The sequence below is a fragment of the Ambystoma mexicanum genome, chromosome 9, assembly GCF_040938575.1.
Source record: "Ambystoma mexicanum isolate Mex_15411 chromosome 9, UKY_AmexF1_1, whole genome shotgun sequence".
Classification (NCBI taxonomy): domain Eukaryota; kingdom Metazoa; phylum Chordata; class Amphibia; order Caudata; family Ambystomatidae; genus Ambystoma; species Ambystoma mexicanum.
In genome coordinates this window covers 812,286,666-812,311,541 of record NC_090931.1, presented here as the reverse complement: position 1 = coordinate 812,311,541, position 24,876 = coordinate 812,286,666, and the positions used below count along the sequence as shown (strand labels likewise).

General features: G+C 44.9%; 1 protein-coding gene across 3 annotated transcripts in view; it reads left to right on the top strand.

Moving 5' to 3' along the window:
* SATB2 (SATB homeobox 2) overlaps window positions 1–24,876 on the top strand; it is a 444,828-nt gene that overhangs the window by 224,974 nt on the left and 194,978 nt on the right. For 2 of the 3 annotated variants that reach the window (XM_069615807.1, XM_069615806.1), the window contains one exon: window positions 21,578–21,790. The exons of the other annotated variant lie outside the window; for it this stretch is intronic. In XM_069615807.1, coding sequence (XP_069471908.1) covers window positions 21,578–21,790 — 213 coding nt within the window. The remainder of the gene's footprint in view (window positions 1–21,577; window positions 21,791–24,876) is intronic. 3 annotated transcript variants of the gene reach the window in all.

Below are 24,876 nucleotides of genomic sequence, written 5' to 3'. Positions count from 1 at the left end.
TTGACAAATGCTTTACATAGAACATTTATATTAAAAAAATCATTTATTGACCTTGCAAGGATGAAAGACTGACTTGAATTTGCTGGGATTTGAACCTGCGACCTGCAGTTCCAGCTGATTATGCATGACAGGATAGATGTAGGTTACCAGAGGATCAAGAACAACTTGGAAAAGCTGTTGGATACCAAACTTGCCTGTCCGTTTCTCTGTCTTCCTTCACACGCCTGGCTTGGTCCGAAGGGGAGGAGGCGTCTGCGGCCTGAGACAGACACATCTTGTTCCCGGAGCTGACAGATCCCTCATTTAAAAATATTCTCAGAATAAGAAGGTGGAACAAGATGCACTTTGTGGACACACTGTGCTGATTACTGTAAGCAAGCGCAGCGCCCGAGAGCCAAGTGCAGCTGAACTGCAATCTAATATGTACCGTCCCTGCAATCTTCTCCCCTCTCGGAAACTCAATCATAACACATCTGCTTAAACAAATACTGAATAATTTGATCAAGTCCAGTGTGGTGCTGATTATTGGCCAATATCTGCCTTCACAGATTGGCACTTAAGCCCCACGCCCATTCTTTGAAGACCTTTAGCTGAATGACTGGTGGGACATGGAGGACGCGGATATTGGGGCAGCGCTATGGGTGTATCATTCAGAGTCAGACATCAGTTTCAAAATTCTGAAAGTGTGTCTTTGGAAAAATGTAGGAGTCTGAATTCGGAAGGCCGAGTGCAGCACTGTGCAACGTGCATTGCATTGCATCGCATATGCAGCGCTACAGAAAGACAGCAAGCATCGACAGCAAGCCAGTGGGTTTAGGAAATTCATACATACCTTTGGATTGCCGAATAATTGATTGAAATCCTGAGAGCCCACTGAATTTTGAGCTATTCTGCCGGTTGATCCTCATCCAGGGTTCTGATTGGCCAATCAGGAACTCCAAATTAGATTGTGCACTGTCACAGTGCGTATGAACTGCCTACCATTATTCCAGTTTGATGACTCATTCCAAGAGCACATTTCCACCCTTGCACTTGTGGTAGCCAGGGTAAAGCATCCTTTCTAGAGCTTTATAAATAGGCCATACAACAGAGCAAGCCTTACTTTCCTTCACTGGATCAAATATATTCCGTTAGTGATTGTTAGGGCCTCATTTTTTTGCCTACCTCAATTTCTAACTCACAGGCAGACCCTTTTCCCCTCGCACTACCAACCCCTGTCTTGTCTTCTCCCCTCAACTGAGAATCTCAGGGCTTGCTCCTCAAATCTACATCTGGCCATGATTACGTGTTATGTAGCACTTCGTGATAGCAGGTAGCCTGCTTCCACGTACTCCAGGTTTTAAGCTATCGAATATGCTGGTCTGGAATTAATGTGCCGGTAATTTCCGTTTACCCGCATGTTTCTAGACCGACTTACTCTAAATTTGTCGGTGGGAAGCCTGATTTACCTCCAGCCAAAGGCTGGAGGTAAGTCTGGCACCCCACCAGCAAAAAACAGCCGATATTACCTGTGCCGGTAATACCGGCAATTCACCCCATGTAGTCCTATGGGACTCCTTGGAATCGGGAAAATCCACCCTTCCTGCCACTAGTAATCTGCCGATAATTCCGGAAGACCAAGTGGTGGGAACGGTATTACCGTTTGATGGTATCCCACCGGTACATTCGGTGGGATACCATCAAACCTAAAATAAGGTCCTGAGCTGACAGGGCTGGGGTCCATTTTTTTCAAAGAACTCTATGTTTGTGTGTTTGTGTGTGTGTATGTTACTTTGCATGTTTGTGTGTGTGTGTATGTCCCTGAGTGTATTTCTGTTCGTGAGTGTGTGTGTTTGTGTAAGTACGTGTCTGTGGGTTCCTAAGTATATGTGTCTTGCAGAGAGTGCCTGAGTGTGTTTGTGTGCTAGCAATGCATGTGTTTGCATTTCTTTGTGTGTGTGTTTTTGATGCTGACTGTGTGTGTGTATGTGTGTAAGCAAATATTTGTGTGCATGTTTTCAATGCTGTGTGTGTGGTTGTAAATGAGTTACCACTCTGCATGGGGACGTCCTGAGGTTTTCACTTCGCTGTTGTTGGTGTTTGTGTCTTTATGAATGTGTTATCCCTATCGTGTTGTACTGCAGAAATGTCTGGGTGGAGCTTATGGTTGTGGTTGGTCATGTGTGATATTTGTCCACAGGGAGGTCCGAAGGTATCCATTTGGCGTTGTGTGTTTGTGTGTGCCTTTGTCTGTGATTCTGCATGCCTTATCCATATCAGTGGGCATTTCTACCATTAGTGGTGCGGGGTGCTCCATACAAATGGGAATGACCGTAATAATCAAATTGTAGTTCTATGTATTTGTCTGTTTGCACGAGTGTCATCCACACCTTCAGCCATGTCTGGAACTATCTTGATGGTCATTGCAGTCTGTATCGATGGAAAAGTCTGTGGACATTGCGTTAACCGTATTCACAGTCATATCGGGAACACAAATGCTTAGGCCATGTCCCGCATTTCTTATTCATGGACATTGGGGGTCATTATGACCCTGGCGGTAGCCCTGCCAGTAAATACCAGTCATGAATTCACTGAGACCCGACAATGGGGACTTACCCGGGCATTCCAGCCCCGGTGGACCCGGTAAATCCCTATTGCTGGGTGCCAGTAATTAGGTCAGACCTGGCGGGCGACAAGGCACCCACGAGCAGAACTCGTAGTTTACCGGTCCGGTAACAACAGTGCTGGTAGTTTATCGGCACTGTTGTTACCGGACCGGCAAACTTGTAATTAGGCCCATTGTCTTGTAACAAACGAATATTGAAAAATAGGTGATTTTTGGATTGGATTTTCCATGAACCTCAAAACACTCACCATTTCAGGAAGCATTGCGAGAAAATATATCCTTCAAATTTTGAACTTTTCAGCCATTTCCTAGTCATTACCTAGAACTGGGCTATGGCTCAAAAATCTTAAAAACCTGATATGCCAAACTCGAGATATTCACTTTGTAAAATCAAAAATCAACTATCATTTGGACCTATTAATGAAAGGCATGAATCCAGACTGCTGGGATACTGGTGCATAGCATCACATTTTGCTAATTACTTTGAAAGTCCTGCCATCCCATGTTTGATCACTTTCCATTTATTTAAAAATCAGGTTTTTTAGTAATTGCTTTAAAGTCCAAAAATGACCAGCACTGGTGTGTTTTCTTTGTTCAGATTACGCAATATTATTTACTTAAGATGCACAGCATACAGTGAGGCTTGCCTCAGAGCAGTGCACAAAAGAATGGTGGGTGTGGGGGAACAGGCCAGTGGTTGCAAGCAGTGGGCAAATAAGAACACACATCAGTGGATAATGTGTCCTGGCAAGAGCAGGCTCAGCCTAGGCAGTGTGAGGATCAGTGATGGAGACAGGGATGATCAATGCTATTATGCATTCCCTGGCTAAAGACAGCTCTGTTTAAAGTTCATGTGTTAAGTGTTTTTCTAAATTTCAGAAAGTTATCACTAGACTCATTGTTCGGCGGATGGACCATCTTGTGTTATTAAGGATGCTAATTCATGCGTTCTTGAGGCATGGTCACAATGTTAACCCTTACAAAATGTGAGCAAATTACCATTCTTGATTAACTTCCGCTAATGGAACTATTTGCAGTACAGTGGCATGTTGAGGGCCGATCCCTGGGGGACGCCACATTTGAATTGAGTGATCTTCGAGACACTGCATTTCACTTACTTGAATGCTCCCCTTAAATATGGAATGTATCTTTCCCTTTGAATCCCATTCTCCTCCCCAGCCTTTTGAGTATCTGTACTAGTGTTGTCAAAGATGTCCAGAAGGACTAAGGATGGCTAGCCTGCTTTGTTGATAGACCATCATGGGTCATCTCTGATAGCCACTAGAGCTTACATCGTGCAGCGGCTTAGCCTAAAACCTGATGTATTTGTTTCGTCCAGCCCATACTGTTCAACAAGCACATGCAGCTGAGGACAAAGCTTGCATTACATTGATGGACAATACAACATGAGAGCTGGGCCAGTAGGTAGCTGGACGAGTGAATAAGTGGGGTCACTGCCTTTTTAGAACTGTTAAAACATTTTGTTTGGGCAGTTCGTCTGGGCCCAATTCTCCTACTCCAATAGGTAATTTCTAACCTCGGGCTAATCATCACAGTCCACGGTTTAGAAATGCTTGACTGCTTGACATTCCCAGTAGGAAATCAGGAAGGGACAGGCAAGGAGTATTTTCGGCTTCAGCTCCCAATATCTGGAACTAAATTGCAAATCCATTGAGTGCATCTCCCTCACTCTAAGAGTTTTGGAAAGAATTGAAGACCCGTCTGTTAGGGACAGACTCCCCAGTTGTTACGACAAGGTTGTTGCCTGCCTGTACCGATTGAGGAAGGTTGGTCGATTTTATTCCCTTTTGAGATATAAGTTAAGTGTGAGTTTGGGTATTTCTTTTTGGTTTTTTATCAGGATTGTGGTTTTCAGACTTTTGCCAAATATATTTTCTACAGAGCGTTGAGACCTGTATGGGTTAAGCATGATTTTTATTTTAAAAAGTAAATGAATCACAATTGCATGCTTAAATGGTTCGGGCATCTCCTCTTCCTTAGAATTTGACCTATTCGTCAGGGTATCAGATGTTGCCACCAATAAGGATTGGCATACAGGGAAGTAATCCAGTGAAGAGAGCGAGTGCCCATCTTCCTCAATGTCTTATCAGGTAAATAGGTTTACATATCAGTCACACATTGAGGAGTTTACACACCAGGATATGCAAACTCCTCAATTTGTGTGACTTTCCTTCATTGTGTATATATTTGCGTAGGTGTCTTGGTGCCGGTGCCAGCCGCCAGCACTGTATTTGAGACATAAATATGAATTTGGCAACTTTAGCAGGGCTCATGGCAACCTGGCATGACTCCAGCAACCAGATCCAAGGCTGACCGGCAGTCTGTATTAACCATGTGAGCGCTGGTCATTGGGCCACATTTTCCCGATCTGGCAAAACATATCTCCCTAGATCTCGGATACAGAGAATCCATTTGCTTCTTCGAGGGTTTTAGTGTTTTCAATTTGCTTTTGTTATTGAAACCGGGATTCAAACAAGGTCCGGAGACCTAACCACTTGACCGTCTGGTATGGATCTAAGTGAATAGGCTTGCTAGGATTGTACTCCGCAGAACATGTTTAAGCAAGGTGCGTAGGTTTAAAAAGTTTGCACCTTTTATACTTTGTTTGCAACATTACAGGAAGCACTCTCCGCTCTTGGGTTATTGTCCAGGAGTCAATAATTAATTAATCTCATGAAATGGAAATGTCTATTTATGGGGCGTCTTAGAAAAATCTCCCACGTTCGCTAAACCACCCCCCCCCCACCCCCCTTTCCCCCATGGCTGCTGGGGATCCGACAGTTAATCATTTCCATTTCCAGCACTGAACCACGTATAAAGAACACGCCACACATCGAGTTATCACTTGGTCCGTAAATACTACCATTTTCTTTAGCTAACTCACTGGGCAAAAGATTAGAAGTGGAGTTGGTGGTAATGGGATTGAAACTTGAAAACTACATATTACGCACATATATTGCAGTGGTCGCCCAACACACTGAGTAACGTTACACGCGTAAGGGTCCGATTCATGGAATCTTTTACACTGCTGAAAGTGACACAAACCCTGATTCATGGAACTGTGCATAGTGTATTTTTGCAGTGCAATCAGTGCAAAGTCATTTTGTACTGCAAACATGACCTTGTAATGACTTTGCACTGCAAAAATACACTTTGCACAGTTCCATGAATCGAGGTCTGTGTTGGCAGTGCAAAGTCACTTTTCAGAAGTGTCAAGTCACTTTGAACAGAGCTAAATATCCCAGGAATTGGGCCCTTAATGTTTTAAAGTGCCTAGTACTCTTCTCACAAAAACATGTCCTGGGAGGAGAGCTCAGCGGCAACGTGCTCACCTTGGAAACAAGACAACACGAAGCAACACAGATTCGAACCCCGGGTCCCTGCTTCGAAACGTCTGGGTATTAAGCACGTTATAAATACACAACTAAGACATATTCCAGTAACAGCGCCTCATGCCTCCCGGCTGTGTGAGCACTTTAAAAATGCAAATAAATAAATGTACCTTGAAAACAAGAGCGGATTCTTCAAATGACAGTAAGCACAGACACATGTATGTTATTTGATATTTGTGTAGTGCCTACTGCCATTGTTATGACTTTGAAGCGCTGTGAGGTGGAAGGCCCTTCGGAAGACAGTAGTCTGTGCAAACATGAAACTAAAAAGGGCATTACATTGCAAGCAAATAGTAATTAGAATTAAGTGACTATTCAATTACCAGCAGAGCGGACTAGTTTAAAACATTACAAAAATCGCGCAGCGCCTTGTGTTCAGGCGCAAAGAGGACTGCTCTGTCACTGACTATGTGACATCTGGACCGAATCTTTAGCTTGCACCAAACACGGGTCAAGCGAACCACTTGCGTTACTTCGTGCTTTTCAGCTGTTTTTATCTGAACACGTAGCTCAGTTCTTCCATTAGCGGCATGCCGTGGCGTTATGCGAGGCAGAAATCCTGCAGGTGGTTTGGGGGCCTGCGTGCTCACCACACACCTGGCGCTCGGCGTATCGCTTTAAAAAACGACCGTATGCCTCATTAAATCACAATTAAGTGGCTTCCTGATCATTTGTCTTCCTGGTAGGAAGATGCTTTTGGGGGTTGGAGGCCTAATTTGCTCCAGGTGACAGGGCCGAATGGCGTCAGCTGCATCGCTTCACTTGGCTGCTGTGGAGGAGGTTGGAGTGGGAGGACTGCCTGATAATATGTGGCCTTTTTCCAGAAGGTTCCCAATACTGCTTCCTGCTGCCGCCGCATTCCGAGGTGCGTGGCAGGCATATGGCGCATCATCTCTAGTGTGTTCCTGGTAGATGGGGTGAGTGGGGGTTAGTGGGTAATGGAATATGAACGTGCCTAGAAACCCTGATAAAGAAGGACCTTCGGAGTGGGTTTACTCCTTCACCTGTCACTAAGAAAGTGCAGCATACTTGCCAACATGACCCATTCCAAGCTGTAGGTGCTTATCCAGTCCTGTTTTTTTCCCCGTGCATTCTGGGATTTGTAGTTCCACTTTTCCAATTACAAAACTCGCACTGCAAGTCCCAGAAGGCAAAGAAAAAACCCAGAGTGCATAAGCAACTACAGATTGGAATGGATCATGTTGGCAAGTATGAGTGCAGTCATTGGCAGAGACCGAAGTAAGAAAGCATTTATAGTTGGTGAGTGGCCAGCACATGCCTCTGTTCAGCATAGAAGTAGCGATACACATCCTTGTTTTTAAGAAAAAAGTATTTCCTACCCAGTCCCTCACACATTTATTCCCACTCCTCCGACTCTCATCATCACTGCCACTCATTCCCACACTCGCCCTCGCTCCATTTAGCTACTCTCTCAGCTAAATCCAACTCACACGACTCCTCCCACTCCTTCATATTGCTGCCACTCATCCGGTCCTCACACATCTATCACTCAGCACCCCCACTCTCGTCATCACACCCGTATATCTAGAATCCAGGCATCATTCCCACCCAGTCAGACACTCACCATAGCTCCCGCTACTCCACATGCACACCATAGACCGTCCCTCTTTTGCCAGCGCTGCAACAATCCCCATACATACTATAAATCTTGGTCATGCTCACTCAAAATATCACTCACACTCAGCCGCATGGTCAATCCATTCTCACTCATGACCCATCACTTCCACTCAGTAATATATTCACCATCACTCGTTCCCTGTCTTACCGGTATTACCCAAATTGACCGAGCACAATTGACCGAATTACCTAATTGGTCAAAAATTAAAGGTCCTAATTGACCTTTTACAAAATTGGCCTTTTATTTTTTTCACATATATATTGGGTTGGTTTTGTATTATAAATAATGCAAGGGGTTTGGGTGGAGGGTTTAGGGGAGTTTTTGATTGGGTGGAGGTTGCGGGGGGATTCCCCCCGCATATATGTACTAATTGACCTTTAAAATTTGGTCAATTGTGCAGAAGGTCATTTGTGATTTGGTCAATTCGTATTCAACCGTCTTAACATCACTCTGGCAATGACCAGGCTCGGACTGGCCTATAGGGCATCAGACCCATGGCCAAACCAAAATCACAAAATGCTGGTGTGGTCCAGTTTTTTTGGTCAAAGCGGTCTACTTTTTTGGCCCATTTGGGACCGTTTGATGAGTTAATTCACTCTGGCTAGCAGTTTTGGACAGTGTTGCTGAATAAATATTCTTTGAAAAGCACAATTTGCATCACACTTTATCAAAAAACTCCCCCTTAGGTACTTTTCAAACAGTGTCACTAAAGGGATTAATTGCCATTTGCAACTGTGGGTCATTTTTTCATTGGTGCCCGAGACAATTTTATGGCCAAGTCCGACCCTGGCAATGACCAGTCCCATCATCGCTGGGGCTCATCTTCACTCATACTATCATTCCAGCATACCTCCACTCTCGTTGCCGACCCCAACAAGTCTCACCATATCTCTCACTCATCCTTCTGGAATGGTTCCCTTTAAGCTTCATGTAGCGATATTCCCGCCAGTAATCGCTCTTGTTGCAGCTTGTAGAATATTGTCCCGCATGGTGAGGTACAGACGCTCAGTGGAACGTGAACCTGATGTTTTTCCATTTATGCCACCTCTACTGCTGGTGGCAGTGCCCACGATTGGTCCTTAATAAGCAAATTTCAGAGTCAACTAGTGCAGGTTGCCAACCTAGCAAACGCATAGAAAGTTTTAGGATGCGAAAACAAGCGTTTCAAATAGTAGTTTTCTTCCAATTTACACCATTGATTCATATTTCGCTTTGCTTGTTTAAGAATCACATCTCTTATCAATAGAGTTTAAATAAATGTGGCACATAATTTTTGATGAATTCCAAACATATAGTAACATTCTGCAGCTTATTGTAATTCTTCACATGTGCTCCGGTAGAAAATGTCACTGGTGTCTGTGTACATTGACACATACAGCGTGTGAAGACATTCCAGCTTAATATTTCTGTGGGGTTTCAGCATTTAGCTTTCAGTGTCCACAGGTCACCCAAGGAATACATTATGGGAGAAGTCTGCATTCTGGCGTGCAGAATATAAAATCTGGGCCCCGCGTACTCATGGAATTCACAGCACAAAGTATATTTGCAAGTCACTCCAGTAACGCCCCCGACATGCCCCCATGCAAAGCAAAAGCAGCCAGAGCAGCTACCTTTGCGTGCTCCCCCGCGTGTGATTACACGCACCCTTCAAACAGAGCCGGGGTCCAGCGCAAGCAGGCCTGCTTCTCAGGGACCCTGCACAGTTGCCTAACTGTTGCCGACACCCCGACAACATGCATATAAAAAATTGTAACTTGCTAAATACTCGGAAAATCTGTCTGCAACCCCTGTAAATCGTTCCTGCACCCAGCTACACCTCGTACGCACACCCCTACATTAGATCGCAACCCCAATACGCACCCCTATATCGAACATGCAAACCAACCTCTGCGCTGCGATTACTACGTGTAAGTGTACATACGCCTGCCTTCGGGTGACATAGAGATCGAGTGATTTGCGTGTCCATTACTATGCCAAGGGACTGCGTGGGTGGTTCCGTGAATACGTGATGTTTGGCAAAATTGTGTGTTTGCGAGGGACTCCCTGTGGGCCGTCCCTCGGAACACCCACTTTTTCGCATGTTCTTCCCCATTTTCTGTGTTACGTTCCCTTCCCAGTCCTCTGCGCAAGCCACGCCCATGCTCTGTTGTGTGGTGTATCGCGCAAGACGCTGGACAGTCGATTTTTTTTCTCTCTCTCTCTCTCTCTCTCTCTCTCTCTCTCTCTCTCTCTCTATCTCTCTCTCTCTTTCCCTCTCTCCCTTTCTCCCTCCCCCTTTCTCCCTATCTCAATCTGAAAACCTTGGTTAATCGAAATTTATCTGAAATGTAACCATTTGTCTCCATAGTCAAGATCAACGGGCACACTTTGCCACTGTGCGAAGGGATTTAGTACTAATAAAAAAGCATGCCCTATGCAACGTTTTCCATTGCACTTTGGAAGCTAAGGAATCGATTCCCAGGCTGCCACTACTTATGCTTCCATTCCAACTATCCAGTAAAATAGCTCAGCAAGTTGAGCACTGCAATCTTCAGGTCGCAGGTTTGAAAACCGGTAAGGCCAACTCACCCTTTCATCCTTCCAAGGTTGATAAATGAGTACCTTGATGAATCGAGGGAATTCGTTCTTTATCACCAATGTGGAGCTCCTTCCTGTGAGGGTAGGGAGGTGGGCCCGTTCCGCAATAACCTCCCTGGGGTAGAGGCAAGCGGGACCACAATGGGAGAGAACCTCCTCGAGAAAGCCACATTATCACCCACATGAGGTGCTCCACAACCCCAAAAACTCCTAACAAAATGGACGAAGAAACACTAAATTGATGCCAGAATCTTAAAGACAAGGGACATGTCCCTTTAAATCCTAAAATCCCATAGACTGGGACTAGTAGGTTAAATAATGGACTCCTGACATACAGAAACGAGAGAGGCAGAGTCAGCACAAACCAACAAGCCTATGAGCTTGAAACTGGCTTAAAGTGGGAATGTGAGAAACCAGAAAGGGAAACCAAAGATAGAGGTGCTGGGATGCCAGACCCAGTGTTCCAGCTGAGCAAGATAAATCCAGAGAGGGGAACCGGAGATAGAGTGATGCTGGGATGCCCGTCCCAGGGTGATAGCCGAGCAAAGGAAACCCAGAGAGGGGAAACGAAGAGGGAGACACTCGGACGCCAAAGCCAAGGTGCCAACTGAGCGTGGGAAATCCGTGGGGCAGGAGCCCGAACGTAGGTGGTGGAGAGACGATTGGAACCCTGTGGTAGACAGTCAGTTCCTCTAACGTCATAGATACTGCAGAGCATCGGTGGGCACGAAGTGGCAAATGCCTTGTCAATGGACAAGTGAATCACACAGAGTAGAGGGAATCTAAGGAGAAGCAGGGCGCTGAACTGCAGGCACTGACGGCCAAAGACCGGAGAAGAGGGTCCAAAGCAACAACGCCCCCAGAGCCGTTTCCCCACATAATAGAAGGTAATGGGCTGCCAAGAAGCAAATAGGATGTTAGCAAATAACTAGTCTCATTAGAAGTCACTTTGCGGAAATGACTTTAAACTATGGGGAGAAAAGAGGAAATAATATAAGAGAAAAGAATAATACGCAGAAAATCCAATTGTGGATAATAATACTCTGGTAAACGGGGAGAGCCATGAACCAAGATATACAGGAATAAGGAATATAAACAGTAAACATTACAGTGAACCTACATTGCGAGAACACAGACAAGTGAAGCTAAACAAGAGGTCAATATGCCAAACTAAAGTAAACTTCAATTGGCCAAGAGAAAACGCTGTTCTGATATAAGAAACCCAAAAGGGAGCTCTGAAGATAAGGGAAAACTACAAATTCCACCCTGAAGAGTTATGATATGTTATGATTTGGTATTTATAGCTCACCTGTACACAAATGTTTCTAGGCGCCTCAAGACAAGGAAAGTGGAGGCAAAGGGTCGACAGGACGAACAATCCTACTAAGCCTTGTGTTGTTCGGATTGTGCAAGTATGACAGCAAATGTGCAAGGGGAAATGAAGAGGGGGAAATGCAGGAGAAAGGGGAGGGGGAAGTGCAGTCAGGGCGCCATGGCTCTGAGTAAGTGCAGCCAGGGCAGCACAGCTCTTGGTAGGTGCAAAGTGGGCCTGGAGGCAGTGCAGGAAGACTGGTCATGGAGGGGCCTGGTACCCTATGAGACTCTGAGGTTACCCAGTTTGAGGAATTCAACCAGCCACATGGCGGGTGTGCGCTTACCTGGGCTTTTTTGAAAGTTAATATGAAATTGAATGATGGAAGATCAACCTCTGGAAAATGTGTGGGGCTATTCCGCACACATTTTCCTTTGCTCACTGCACGACATACACTTAGACCAGTGTACTCTGGGTGGACACAGCCTACAGGCGCAGTCCTCCTTGTCAGATTTAGTTGGGATCTGAGAGAGGAAGCACATGATACATCTCAGAAGGGGGAGGGCAAAAATCTTCCTCCTGCCATGGCCAGCCTAATTAACTGTCAAAGGCTCCATGGATCTGCCCTGTCCGTTAGCTTACCCTCTGCAGATGATGGCAGCAATTGACATAATTAACATAGTAATAGAGTATACATCAAACGGGCCCACAGAAGGCCTGGCTGCTGAGGTTTAACAAAGGAGACAGGAAACCCCAACAACCTTTGATATGCACTGTGTCACTCTAAAGCCAGCTCCCGCCTCCCAGTGTCAAGGGCAATGACCTATCATGTTTGGGACTGTAGTCAAACCCCGCAGGAGGACCAAATTCAGATGGTACGAGAATGTGGTTTTCAGGAGACAGAAAGTATGTTCTCGCTGCAGCTTCAAGGGAGCCCTGCCACTTTAACCAGAAACCACAGCGAGATCAATTAACCAGAGAGACCCTTTGATCCACAACCGACAGGAAGATGGGTGTGATTTAGTATTACATGTGTTCACCCCTTTACCTTTTCTGTTATGACTTCAGGCATACAGAAGAATGTTGGTGGGGATAAAGATTGGTTCATTAAGGTAGGCTTAGCCTAGACCAATCACTTTGGGCAATTTGGCTTTAAAAGAGGGCTGATCATCTGAAGACTTTGCAAGGAGTAACAAGAAGAATTCATTTGGATCCTGGCTGAAGGTACAATATGCCTTACAGCTTCCGCCACTGAAGGAAGGCCTGGATTTCCAAAGAGGGAAGCAAGTTCCCTCCCCTTAACATCTCCCAGGGAAAAGAGGGAGATACTGGATCCAGAGGACCCTCCAGCAGCTCCAGAACCGGTACCCAGCCAGCACACAGCATGCCCTGCTAGCCTCTGGAGCAAGCTTCCTAGGTGGGAAGTGCCAGAGAGTCTCTGAACCAAACCAAGGACAAGGCAGTTGCCTGCAACACTCTCCTCAGCTTTGGCCCACCTGCCTTAAAGGATGACAAGAGTCCAGTGAAGAAGCTAGGAGGAGTGCATTGACAAGCATCTACCAGCAACCACCTTAAAGGCCATTTTCGAGCCAGTCGATCCCCACGAGCAGCTACCGACTACACAGCTGACTGTTAGTATGCCGCAGTCGCTAAACGCCATTGGGGATGCCTTGGCCAGTGCTTCAGACCCGCTAACCAGCTCTGAGACAACAATTCCGGACCCTGAGCCACCGTACAGGCCAGCCTGCAGCTTCCCATCTTACCTCGCTCGCCGAACTGCCTGCTGCCTGATAAGCACAGCTGTTTCCCGTCTTGAACTCTGTCGTAGGAGCTGCAAAGCACCCTGAAACTGACTCGAGCCTGTGGAGCACCAAGAACTTCTACAGCAAGCACCGGATACATTGTGGTCTGGCCCCCTGGTCCTTCTCCGAAAGCACCTAGTGAAATTTTACAACCCATTGCTCCCTTTGTGCTGGAACCAAGTATCCTTGAACTATTGTGAGGAATTACTTTACCAACTACCCTCCTGTCAGTATCCAGAGTGCGTCCCTTTTCCTTCTTGAAACTCTCTGTCCTCTGCATTCCTTTTGATGTGCTAGAACTGTCTGCTGAATAATAATAAAGTAGAGATTTTTATACAACCTTGACTGGACCGTCCCTTTTATCTTTGGGTATTAATTGTATTTTTGCTATGTTCCACGTAGCCAACGGTCCACAACCTTGCAGAGATAAGCCTGCCATTCTGTCCATGTTACCAAAATTGGACAAGGAGGTTTATAAATTGCTTTTGTTGCCAATCTGCTTGGATCCCTTCTGCTGTACTAGAGGTGTGGGGCTGATTGATGGTTTAGAAACCGATATTCATTCATGGACCACTGGTGCCCTGGAAGTTGATTCGTCACACCCGGCAACCAGTCAGGACAGGCAGACAGGAAGGTTAGCAAGGAAGAGGGAGAGAGAAGACAGAGGAGAAAATGAAGGTCTTGAGCTGCTTCTGGAACCTCAGGTTGTCCAGCTCAAATTTGAGAGGAGCAGGGAGGCCGTTCCAGAAGGAGACACATGCAGAGGAAAAAGATCTACCCCTCACTCTCAGCTTGGAGAAGCATCTGATCCTCAGAGAGTTAGAGGTAGATGAGCAATGGGCTCTAGAAGGAAGGTATTTAGGCAGAGAGAGTTGGATATTGTGCCGGCCCAGCCCCAGAAAGCCTTGTGAATGATGCAAAGGGTCTTGAACTTGATACTTGCGGCCACCGGGAGCCAGTGCAGAGATTTCATGGCTGGAGAGATGCGGTCTCTGGGCTTGAGGCCAAGGATAAGTCTTGCAGTCCTGTTCTGGGTTAGTTGAAGGGGGCGAAGAATAGAGTTAGGAAGATTGAGAAAGAGGCTGTTGCAGTAGTCCAGCCTGGAGAGAATCAGAGCTCTGGAGAAAGTGAGCTTCTGGGGGAAGGTGAGAATAGGTAGAATACCTCAGAAGAGGTGCAGCTGGAAGTGCGCCTTCTTGCAAGGTCCGTGATGTGAGGAGAGAATCGGAGAGTGGAGTCGAGGATGACCCCAAGGTTTTTAGCCTCTGAGGAGGGAGTGGGTAGAGGTCCCAAGGTTGGTTGCCAGAGTGCGAGAGGGAAACGGAAGCAGGGCTCCTATGAGAAGAATCTCAGTCTTACTGGTGTCGAGGCAAGGATCATTGGATTTGCAGCATTCCTGAATCATGGCTAGAAAGTCAGGAATGAGCAAGGGAGGAGAGGAGGCTGAGGGAAGCCTGAAAGAGAGCACTGTGTCATCCGCATAACACTGTAAGTTAGAATAAAAGGTGGAAATCAGGTGGAAAAAAGGGGCAAAGTAGACATTGAGGAGCCAGGGTGAGTGCCTAGAGCCTTGGGGGACACCGCAAGTGGAGAGAGAGCTGGTGGAGAGAAAGGACCCAAGTTGGACCTGGTAGGGTCGATCCAAGCGGAAGGAGGTCAGCTACGCCAGAGCCTGATCTCTGATGCCCAGGTTCTCACAGAGCCGATTAATAAGGATGGCATGATTGACCGTGTCAAAGGCAGAGGAAAGTTCAAGGAGGATGAGGACCACGGGTGAACTGGAGTCTAGGTTAGAGAGCAGATCTTCACGGCTGTTCAGAAGAGCAGTTTCCATGCCTCACAATGCTCTGAAGCCAGACTGATGGTCATGGAGACAACCAACAGATTCAGTGTGGAGGATAAACTGGGAAATAGTCAGCTTTTCCAGGCGTTTGCCCAGGAAAGGAGTGATGCTGATCGGGCGATAGTTTGCCGGGCAGGAAGGATCGGCAGAAGTTTTTTTTTAGAAGAGGGTGCACAAGGGAGTGCTTGAGGAGAGAGGGGAAAGATCCAGTGGCAAAAGAGTGATTACAGAAATTGACCAAAGTTGGAGCAAGGGAAGCAATGTGGTACTTGATATTCTGTAAGAGCTGGGGAGCACCTATTTGGAAAGAACTTTCATAGATCAGACTTGTCTAGAAACATAATCAGGTTTTATCGGAGAGAGGGAGGAAAGAAGGAGAGGAGGAGGGGAGGTGGCCAAAGGGGGGCCGAGAGGTAGAGGGAGAGAGAGGGGAAGAGGAAAGCAAGGACAGGATGTCATGGGTGTTAGTGGTGAAATGAGAGGGCAGAGCCGAGTAGTGAACCTGGGAGTGAACAGGAGAAATGGAGACTGCAGTAGGATTGACCAGCTCCTTTGAGATTTTAAAGAGCTCTGTTCTTTTTGTTAGAGGCCGCAGAGACGCAGGCTTGAACATGAATCTTCTTATTGAAGAAGGCAGAGAGTCTGTATTGCTTTTGGAGCAGGTGGTAGGCCAGTTTGTCAGAGGAGGCGCCCGATGCCCTCCACTTCTGCTCAGCTACCCTGCACTCACATTTCAGGGCGGCTAAGTCAGAGTCATATCAATAGTTGCACTTGGCAGTAGGCTTCAGAGGGATCCTCATGAAGGGGGCAAGGATGTCCAGAGGGTTGGAGATGGAAAGATGCAGGTTGAAGAGGGCTGTGTAAGAGTTGGAGTCAGTCACAGGAGGAGGAGGAGCAGAGAAAGTGGAGGCAAAGGTGGCCATTGACACTCACGTCATGGGCCGAATGAATGAGAAGGAAGGTGGCAGTGCTGGGGTGGGCTTTGCATGGGGGACAGGAAGCTTCAAGTGGGAGCAGAGCAGAAAGTGGTCAATACAAGAGAGAGGAGTAGTGAGCAGTTTAGAGAGGGGGATGTCTGTGGAGATGAGAACATCCAAGGTGTGTTCGGCAGAATGTGTCGAACCAGAGGGTAATATGGACAGGAGAGGGTGTCGCAAAGGTTGCGGAAGAGCCCAGAGGTGGGGTCAGAGGCATCCTGGTGGATGTTGAGATCGGCAAGGAAGAGGAGTTGAGAGAAAGAGACAAGAAGAGAAGAGAAGATGCGAGGTCCGCCCATTCAGAGAGGAAGAGTGCGATCTGGCCAGGTGTCCTGTAGATGGTGGCCACAGTTAGAGAGAGGCCAGGAGAGATAGATAGCCTGCAGACCAGGCATTCAAAGGAGAAATAGGCCTGGTGGGAATGACAGATTCAGAAACACATTCAGGAAAGATCAGGGCCACTCCACCCCCCCAGGCCGATTGGTTCTGGGCTCGGATTGGATCTTGTAGCCCTCCAGGAGGAGAGTGTCAAAACTTGTGACAGAGCTTGCCATGAACCATCTTGGTGAGAGCAAGGACATCAAGGTCAAGGTCTTCGAGGAGGTGGCAGATCAGAGGAGTATTTGACAGCAGAGCAAGAGTTGAGAGTAGCTGCGTGGAGCAGGCAGCCACTTTTGAAAGACTTCCATGGTGGGGAGCAAGAGTGAGGTACACCCAGTGGAAGTGGCAGAGGGGGCTGAGAGTGGGCAGACACTGTAGACAAAGGTGGCATAATGGCCAGAGAGGAGGAGGAGGGGGTGCCAGAGAGGAGGCAGGGGAGGAGGAACAACATGGCAAAGGAGCAAGAGAGGAGGAAGAAGGAGTAGCAGGAGAAGGGTGGAAGTTGATAAGACATGGGAGATGCCTATCAAGAGGGAGGAGATTGGGCTGAGAGCCCTGGACCATGACGGTACCATTTTTATAGAGATTAATGATGGCTAAGGTGGTGTGGAAGAAGGACAGGAGGACCTTGCATCGGGTGCCACCATTAATGGGAGAGGAGGCGAAAGGAGAGAGAACAGAGCCCATATGAGGGGTCAATAGGCCTGGAGAGGGAAAGGCAAAGAGGATGTTGGTGAGAGACTGTCTGGAGGAAGCGCTGAAGAAGGTATCAGTTATGGGCAGGCCTGGGTTGGAGACCAGGATATCCTTCTTGAACTTTTTCCTTCCAGACTTAGTGAGAGTGATAGGATGGGAGATAGAGTAGCAGTTTGAGAAGATGCGAGAAATTGAGAGCACAATAGAGGGTGCAAGGAGGAAAGAGGAGAGTGACAAGAGATAGGAAAATAAGAACAACCCAAAGCAGTACAGTGCAGGATGCACTGGAGGGGAGGGTTCACATAGTGGAAAGCACACTAGAAGCACAAGCAAGTAACAAACCACAAGAGGAACACAGGGAACAGTGTGGTCAGAAGACAGTGGGGGAGGGGGACAACAGAGATCGCCACAAATAACATTAGAGAGGCACAAAATACAAAGTACGGAGACTGTGGGAGGGGAAAGACTAATGGATGCGCAGAGACAGAGCAAGTTAAGGCAGGTGTTAAATTGAATAATGCGCAATGCAAACACCCAGATTTGATTTTCCTAGAATGACAGAAAAAGGGCCTAGTTTTTAAACACAACAGCAAAGCGAAACACCCAGATTCAACTTTCCTAGAAAGAGCGAAAAAGGCCTAATTTTTTAAACACAACAGCAATGCAAAACACCCAGGTTAGACTTTCCTAGAAAGAGGGGAAGGCCCCACATTTAATTACGATAGTTAACCTAGTGCAAGATATGGATAACAACAACTGTGATGTATACCAGACTGCAAGAAATTACCTAGAAGTAATAAGAGAGGAGGAACAGTAAGATGGGGAGCAGTAATGGCTGTTCCCCCTGCCCACCTTTGTTACCATGACAGTTGCTGCTGGCTGATAGCTGCGCTGCATGCTCCCCCGGCAAACACCGGCAAATACCCTCTGGAGCTGAAACAGTGGGAGCTGCCCTTTGCCTCGGGCCCTTAGCAGAGTGGGCTGCCATGGCAGGGGCTGTCTAACAAGGTTGTCTAATAAGGGCCTGCTGTCCAATGGGAGGGCAGTGGGCAGCAAGGAGGGAGGAGGTGAAACAAACCAGGAAGTGGGTAGAAGGGGAGTGGGGAGTGGGTGCAAGGCACTGTGGTGTTGAACATTATTTTTTTTAAATGAAATGTCAAAGTGCCTCAGAGAGACGAGGGCAACTCACCCCAGCCTCGGATGGCAAGAATGGTGAACAGCGCCAGGCAGGGTGTAGACCATCACTGAAGACAGGCCTGCTGACCAATGGGAGCATGTGGGTGGGAAGGAGGGAGCAGGGGAAAGGAACCAGGAAGCAGGGACAAGCGGAAGGGGGAGCAGATGCAAGGCACTGCAGCAGCAAAAATCAACCTTTTAAGATGAAATGTCCAAGTTACAGAGACTGATGCAAAGCATCCAAAGAGACAATTTTTAGAATTCCTACTAGTGAAGAATCCGATAGACTGGTACTAGAAGTACCCTCAGGAGAAAGGAATACTTTTCCACCTATAAGTTAGTTTGCATAGTGGTAGGGTCAGTTAGGGTAGTTTTTGGACATCAGACTTTTTCCTTTTGGACCTTTGTGACTGACAGACAAGCACCTTAGTTACAAAGTAGGCAGGCACCAGCCAGAGTCATAGGGAAAGTTAGCCCTTTTATCTTTATTTTAATAAATAAGTGTAGATCATGTTCTCTAACTGTGTCCTTCTTCTGGCTCAACACAGTACCAACTTTGTTTGGCTGATAAGTGTAAGTAAATATGTTCTCTGTACTTGCACTTTGGCAAACATGCTATATAAATGACACAGCATTATCAAATAATGCAATATTACTTCCTAAATTGGGCTTAAAGATGAATATTAGTCAAAAGCTAGTATTTCTGCTACATTCCTACATTCTGAATGCTTTTGTGATTGCCGTCAATAAAACCTTTGACCCAACTGCAGGTTCACAGTTTTCAGGCAGATTAGATTGTAACACAGGACTAACGCGTCTGTTTACTGTCAATAAAAAAAGAAGGGAAATCTAAATCTTTTTACATTTTGTTATAGTTGGAAAATTGCAATTATGACCCGATAGGAATTTCTAGTAGGACGCTTTAGATTCAAAAGGCATTTTACTGCCTGAATAGAAATTTTAATCAGAGCACATAGAAAGGATACACATCTAAAAAGCAAATTTCTCAGATGTAAATTCTTGATTTCAAAATATTCTTGGATAAAAACACTGATACTGCTTGTTCAAAAGTTAGTAAAGTTAATTAATGGTAAAAGAAAACAACTTTATTAGGTGAAAAGTTGCAAATGTTTGTTAGGATTTTTTAATAATTGCATTTTATATTATAAAATTATAAAAGTAACTCAGGTGTTTTAAAATAAGTTTAGTAAAACATTATAAAAGTTTGTAAAATACTTTGATAATTATAAAACCTAACACAAAATGTGGGGTTAGTTAAAACATTTGGGATTGCGAACAAAGTGATAAACGTATGTTTGAATTGAATGAATCGTATCATTGAATTCCAATCTAAGAGAAATCATGCAAACGGATTGCCTATTTAAAGAAAAATTACTGAAAACCTTTAATTGAATTCAGATATACAAATACGCATGATATTTGTCCTCCTTCTCAGCTGTAATATTAGTAGAACCAAATACAAGTTTGAGAGTTCCTTCAAGATTACAAACTCAAAGTTCCTGCCCTCCCTTGCTCAACTCTACTTGTTGAAAACTGGGTTATTGTAGTGAGACTTGGTCATATCAAGATTAACTCTGCTTCAATTCAATTCAGGGTGTATTCAGTCTCGTTAATTACATTGGAGAATATTGATGACAGCCTCAGTAGACTTTTCTTGAAGCTGACCCAAACATGCTAATTTAAATGCATGTTGTCATCTTCGGTCTAACTTAAGTCAAAATTATTGAAAGTCATTTTCCGGTGTAATCATTTTTGGGGAACTTGACAATTATATCCCCACTAAGTATTTCCCTCAATATCTGTTCCATGGTTATTCACTTTTTCACTAATTTCATGATCAGATGAAAATCTTTATTTTCATAAAAGACGCTTGGCACCAGACACTTTCATTTGTTGCCGCTGTTATTTTGTTTTACAGTTTGGGCAAACAGTATGCTGACAAACTGTGCCAGAGGTGAGCTAAAGTGTATATTGAATAGAATCTAAAAAAAGTTATATTTTTTCTCAAAAGAATGTTGCAGTAAGTTTAAAAAGAGAGAATCTTTGCACATCTGCAAGCTCATGGACTGAAGCTAAGAGTCATCACACGTGTTCACTTACCACAGAAACACACAAGCAATGATCTCCCAAAAGGTTTTTTTTTCTGATCAGTTCACATTTAATAGTTCCTGTTGGATTGGCTCCGAGACATCATCTGATTAAATGCATTCCTGGTCTTAAAATCTTTGATTGACTGTCCACGACTCTCCTGGGTGGACTGCGAATCTCTAAATCATTACCCTCCACCTGCCCAAGTTCCAGCTGCTACCAGCCTTCCCAAATAAATCAGGGTTGCACCGTTTGCCTTATACACTATGATAAGTTATGTTGTTCTTCCGTAAAGTAAAATCAGAACCTTAAAAAATTAAAGTTTCCACTGTTGCTTGATCGAAAATAAGAACACAAAATGTAAAGACATCGTAGCTAAATGCATTGTGCCTTACAGAATTGACGGGTGAGTTGGAAACGGCCGACCTTCTAATTTCTAATGAATGTTAAAATTAATAATTCTCTTTCTGCATGTTTCTTTTCTGTGGGGATTTACAATTTCTTCTATTTCGCTCTCTCTAAAGAAATAAAAGAAACTTGAGGAACGTCCACCCACTGCAATGTCCAATCAAAAGGGTATGGTTTCCATTATAATCTGCCCATCAAACTGCCGCGTGCACTCTGTTATCAAGAATTGCCTACTCAAATTGAAAATCTTGACTCAAGGGCGAGGGGCTTCAGTCGGCTGTGTTTGATGTGGAGGATCATGGGTAATGTGTCTTTTCTACAGCACATTATGGCAGATCTTTGTTCCCCATGTTTTCCTTCACCATGTCATTGACATTGCTGGATATTTAGGACAAAGCATCGCAATGACTATATTCCATTCCTCCCCTCCTTCTTTTCCTGCAGATTGTGCTAAACTCACTCCTATTCCGCTTTGAAGCACAAATGTTCTATACCCGCTACACATTCTCTCGCTCCCCCCCACACACAGGGCCAAACTAGAAAAATCGCAGCTTAGATACTTCCAGCACCCCAACAAATTAAAAAAAAAAAAAAAAAAACTTGACTTGGCTTTTTTTTTTTTTTTAATTTTCGAACCAGGGGCTGCTGTCGGAAATTCTGCGTAAGGAAGAAGACCCGCGCACTGCCTCCCAGTCCCTCCTGGTAAACCTAAGGGCCATGCAGAATTTCCTGAATCTGCCCGAGGCAGAGAGGGACCGTATTTACCAAGACGAGCGAGAGCGGAGCATGAACCCCAATGTCAGCTTGGGGTCCTCGGCCTCCAACAGCCCTTGTTCCTCCAGAGCCCCCCAGGTAGGTGGTAAGACCCCTTTCTTTTATTTTCCTGCATTATTTGGATTTTTGTGTTTGATTGCCATCCATGCCCCTCGTCATTTCAAGTTCTTCTTAACTTAATTGCTCAAGCACCCGCTTTACATAGTAAAAAGGTCTCCCTTAGGTTCTTAGTTGACGTGTGTCAAATGTGACACATTTAGCCAATCTCGGCTTTTAAGCCAACATATACACAAAACTATAGTGTCGCATGGGGATGACGGCACAATAAATGTGAAAAAACAAAAGTAAAATGGTCCAGAATGCAAAGCAGCATTGGCTAAAAAGCTGGAGTCGAATTAGTATGTTTTAAATGAGGTGTGGTTCCATCCTATTACTCTGCAAATGTCATTCATGGCAGAATATTGATTGCAACACCAAAGGGGCCGATTCTCAAAGACGTTTCTATGAATAACACTAGCGTACTCCTAACTTACAAGTCATAAGTAAGGACTGCTAGTAGTAAGGTTTCATTTGACTAGCAAGTCATGAGTAAGTGTGACTTATAGAAATGTCCTTGTGAATCAATTAGTACTCTTTAGGATTAAGGCAAGAGTTAGTCAGAGTTACTGACATTAGTTTTGTGGGTATCGGGCTCTATATCTCCAGGGTTACCCAGTATGTACTAACTCATACAGAATACATTGCACGGGGCCTCATGATTCAGCCTGGACACATTTTGTTTCACCACTGAATCACTCAATTTTCATTGTAATCGGAGGATTCAGGTGCGGCTACATTGGAAGGAATTGTGTTGACAGGTTTGGGTTAAGCTTAGGACAATTCATGCTGATGAAATATTTCTGTAAATACTGGGCTAAAGATGGCAGACCTTTTTCTGCTAGCACCTGTTCAAAGCAAACATAGTATAAAATTAATGGAAAGGCCAGAGGTTCAGACTCCTTCCTGCCATGGAATCTCTCAAAGAAAGCAAAGTGACTAATGGCTTGAACATGGCTGTTTCTTTAATATTGAAACTAAAATGAAATCTTTTTTCAGCTTACAAACAAATGTAATCTTTAAAAAACAACACTTAGCCAAAATCACAAATAAAGGAATGCAAATAAAAATAGGCAGGACATGCATTTTTAATTTATTGCATTACTTTGAGAAAGGCACAGGTCATCCTATACATGAAGGAGGCCTGCACATTTCCAGGGGGCTCTGCTGCAACACAAAGGATGCACGGGCCAGCCCCATTGCATGCATTAGTGTCAGGGGCATGTCTGGTGCTCCCCGCACCATAGGGTCTCTTATAGTAGAAATATGTTATGTGTTTCTCCTAGGTATGAAGCTTATAATATTGCAGTCCTACCTGACTAAATGCTAATCCTTTAAATAATGTCAGAATCTACATCATGAACGCTTGACATGTGGCAGACTCTGGCTCAACCCTACTAGACTTTCTGAGGTCATTCGCCTGCAGCCATCAACTCTTGCTATTACTAAATAATTTACCTTGGTAGTTCTTATGGTTGCAAACTCTGCATGATGAGACTTAAGGAGCCCCCAATGCATGACCGACTCTTTCCAAACCAGTAGGCTTTTCAGAGAAGCATGAATGCTATGACGTCCCTATATTATAATATTATATACCTCAATAACACACAATGAGGCGACCTCTAAATGATGAAAAGCAGACCCAGGAATGGCTGTCACGGCTGCCTCTGCTGGTCTGACATGCAATCTTATCATTCCCCACTTCAACTTTACTAATATGAGGAACTTAAGAAGGATGAAAGGTTGTGCCCTGCATCCATCTCCAGGTATATCTTACTGCAGAGCTGAATGTGCTTTCCAGTTTGGATAACTTTCATAGGTACACAGGACTCAATTTCCTCTTGCTTGCTCCATTGCACAGCCTCACCATCCCCTCCGCCCCAACCTTTCTCTCCCTTCTTGAACCCTTTAAAGTTATTTTGTGTTTGTCCTTTTCCCTGAATCAGCCCAAATATGACCAAACTTCTCCCGAACGTCCCATAAGATGTAGGGCTCTTAAACAAGGTTTGGGTCAGATTCGAGATGGATGAACCTTCTTGAGTATCAGGAGTAGGCAGATCATGTTCGCCATTATGTGTTTGTTGGATTTACCCAGGGTAAAGCTAACAAACCCAGTACTGTTACTGCCATTGGCAATGGGATTGCAACCGCAGAACCGGGGGTGTTATTTTCCATTGTGGAGTCCCATGGCACTCCATAGGGGTTAAGCAGTTTTACTGAAAGCAGTAATCGCAGCAGTGGCAAACCCTGAATATTCCAGAGGAAAAGCCTACAGCCATGGACCCCTGATGTGGGAATATTACTTTTTGTGGTGAATAGGGAAGTAAATCCCTTTACACCATTGTTAACACCCCGCCATGCTTGTAATGAGGCCAAATATGTGGTTGTGAGTTAATTGCCTTATTCCATTGGTAGATGGGATGTGACTTGTGCATATCGCTAAAGAATCACTTAAAACATTAATTCGCTATGGTTTACCGCCAGAAAATGTGGGTAAGGAATTGTAAGTTAGTATGGTTTATTTATTATAAATTTCCATTAATTTTGAGCTGATTATTATTAATCCGTTTCCATATTTTTTGTTGATTAATTCTAATTTCAAGTAAGCTTTGAAAGCCTCACGTCTATGAATACAACTGATCAGGCTGCCCTCTGCACTCACACAGCAATATAACCCTGAAAGAAGGCTCCTTTGGTGGGTAGAACCCTAGCCATCTAAGTGTCCCCCGGGATCTCACTTGTGACAGCAGTTGGGCTGCTTGACATACTGAACAATACCATATAGTCTATTTTTCCTGCATCTCGATAATGAATCTAAGAATTGCATATTTGTTTTGTCATTCTGAACACTCAAATGGAGGGTATGCAGTGATTTATCGCTGAAAAAAAGATTGAGGGGCACTCTATATTTTTTTTTAACCCACTATCCAACACGTTCCCCAAATATTCTATACAACACTTTCCCCAAATATTCTTGGACTGGAGTTTGTTTATATAATTTCAAGAGTCCTAAAATAAGTTGGGAAGGGTGTTTAGTGGGTTAAAAAAAATATCGAGTACCCCTCAAT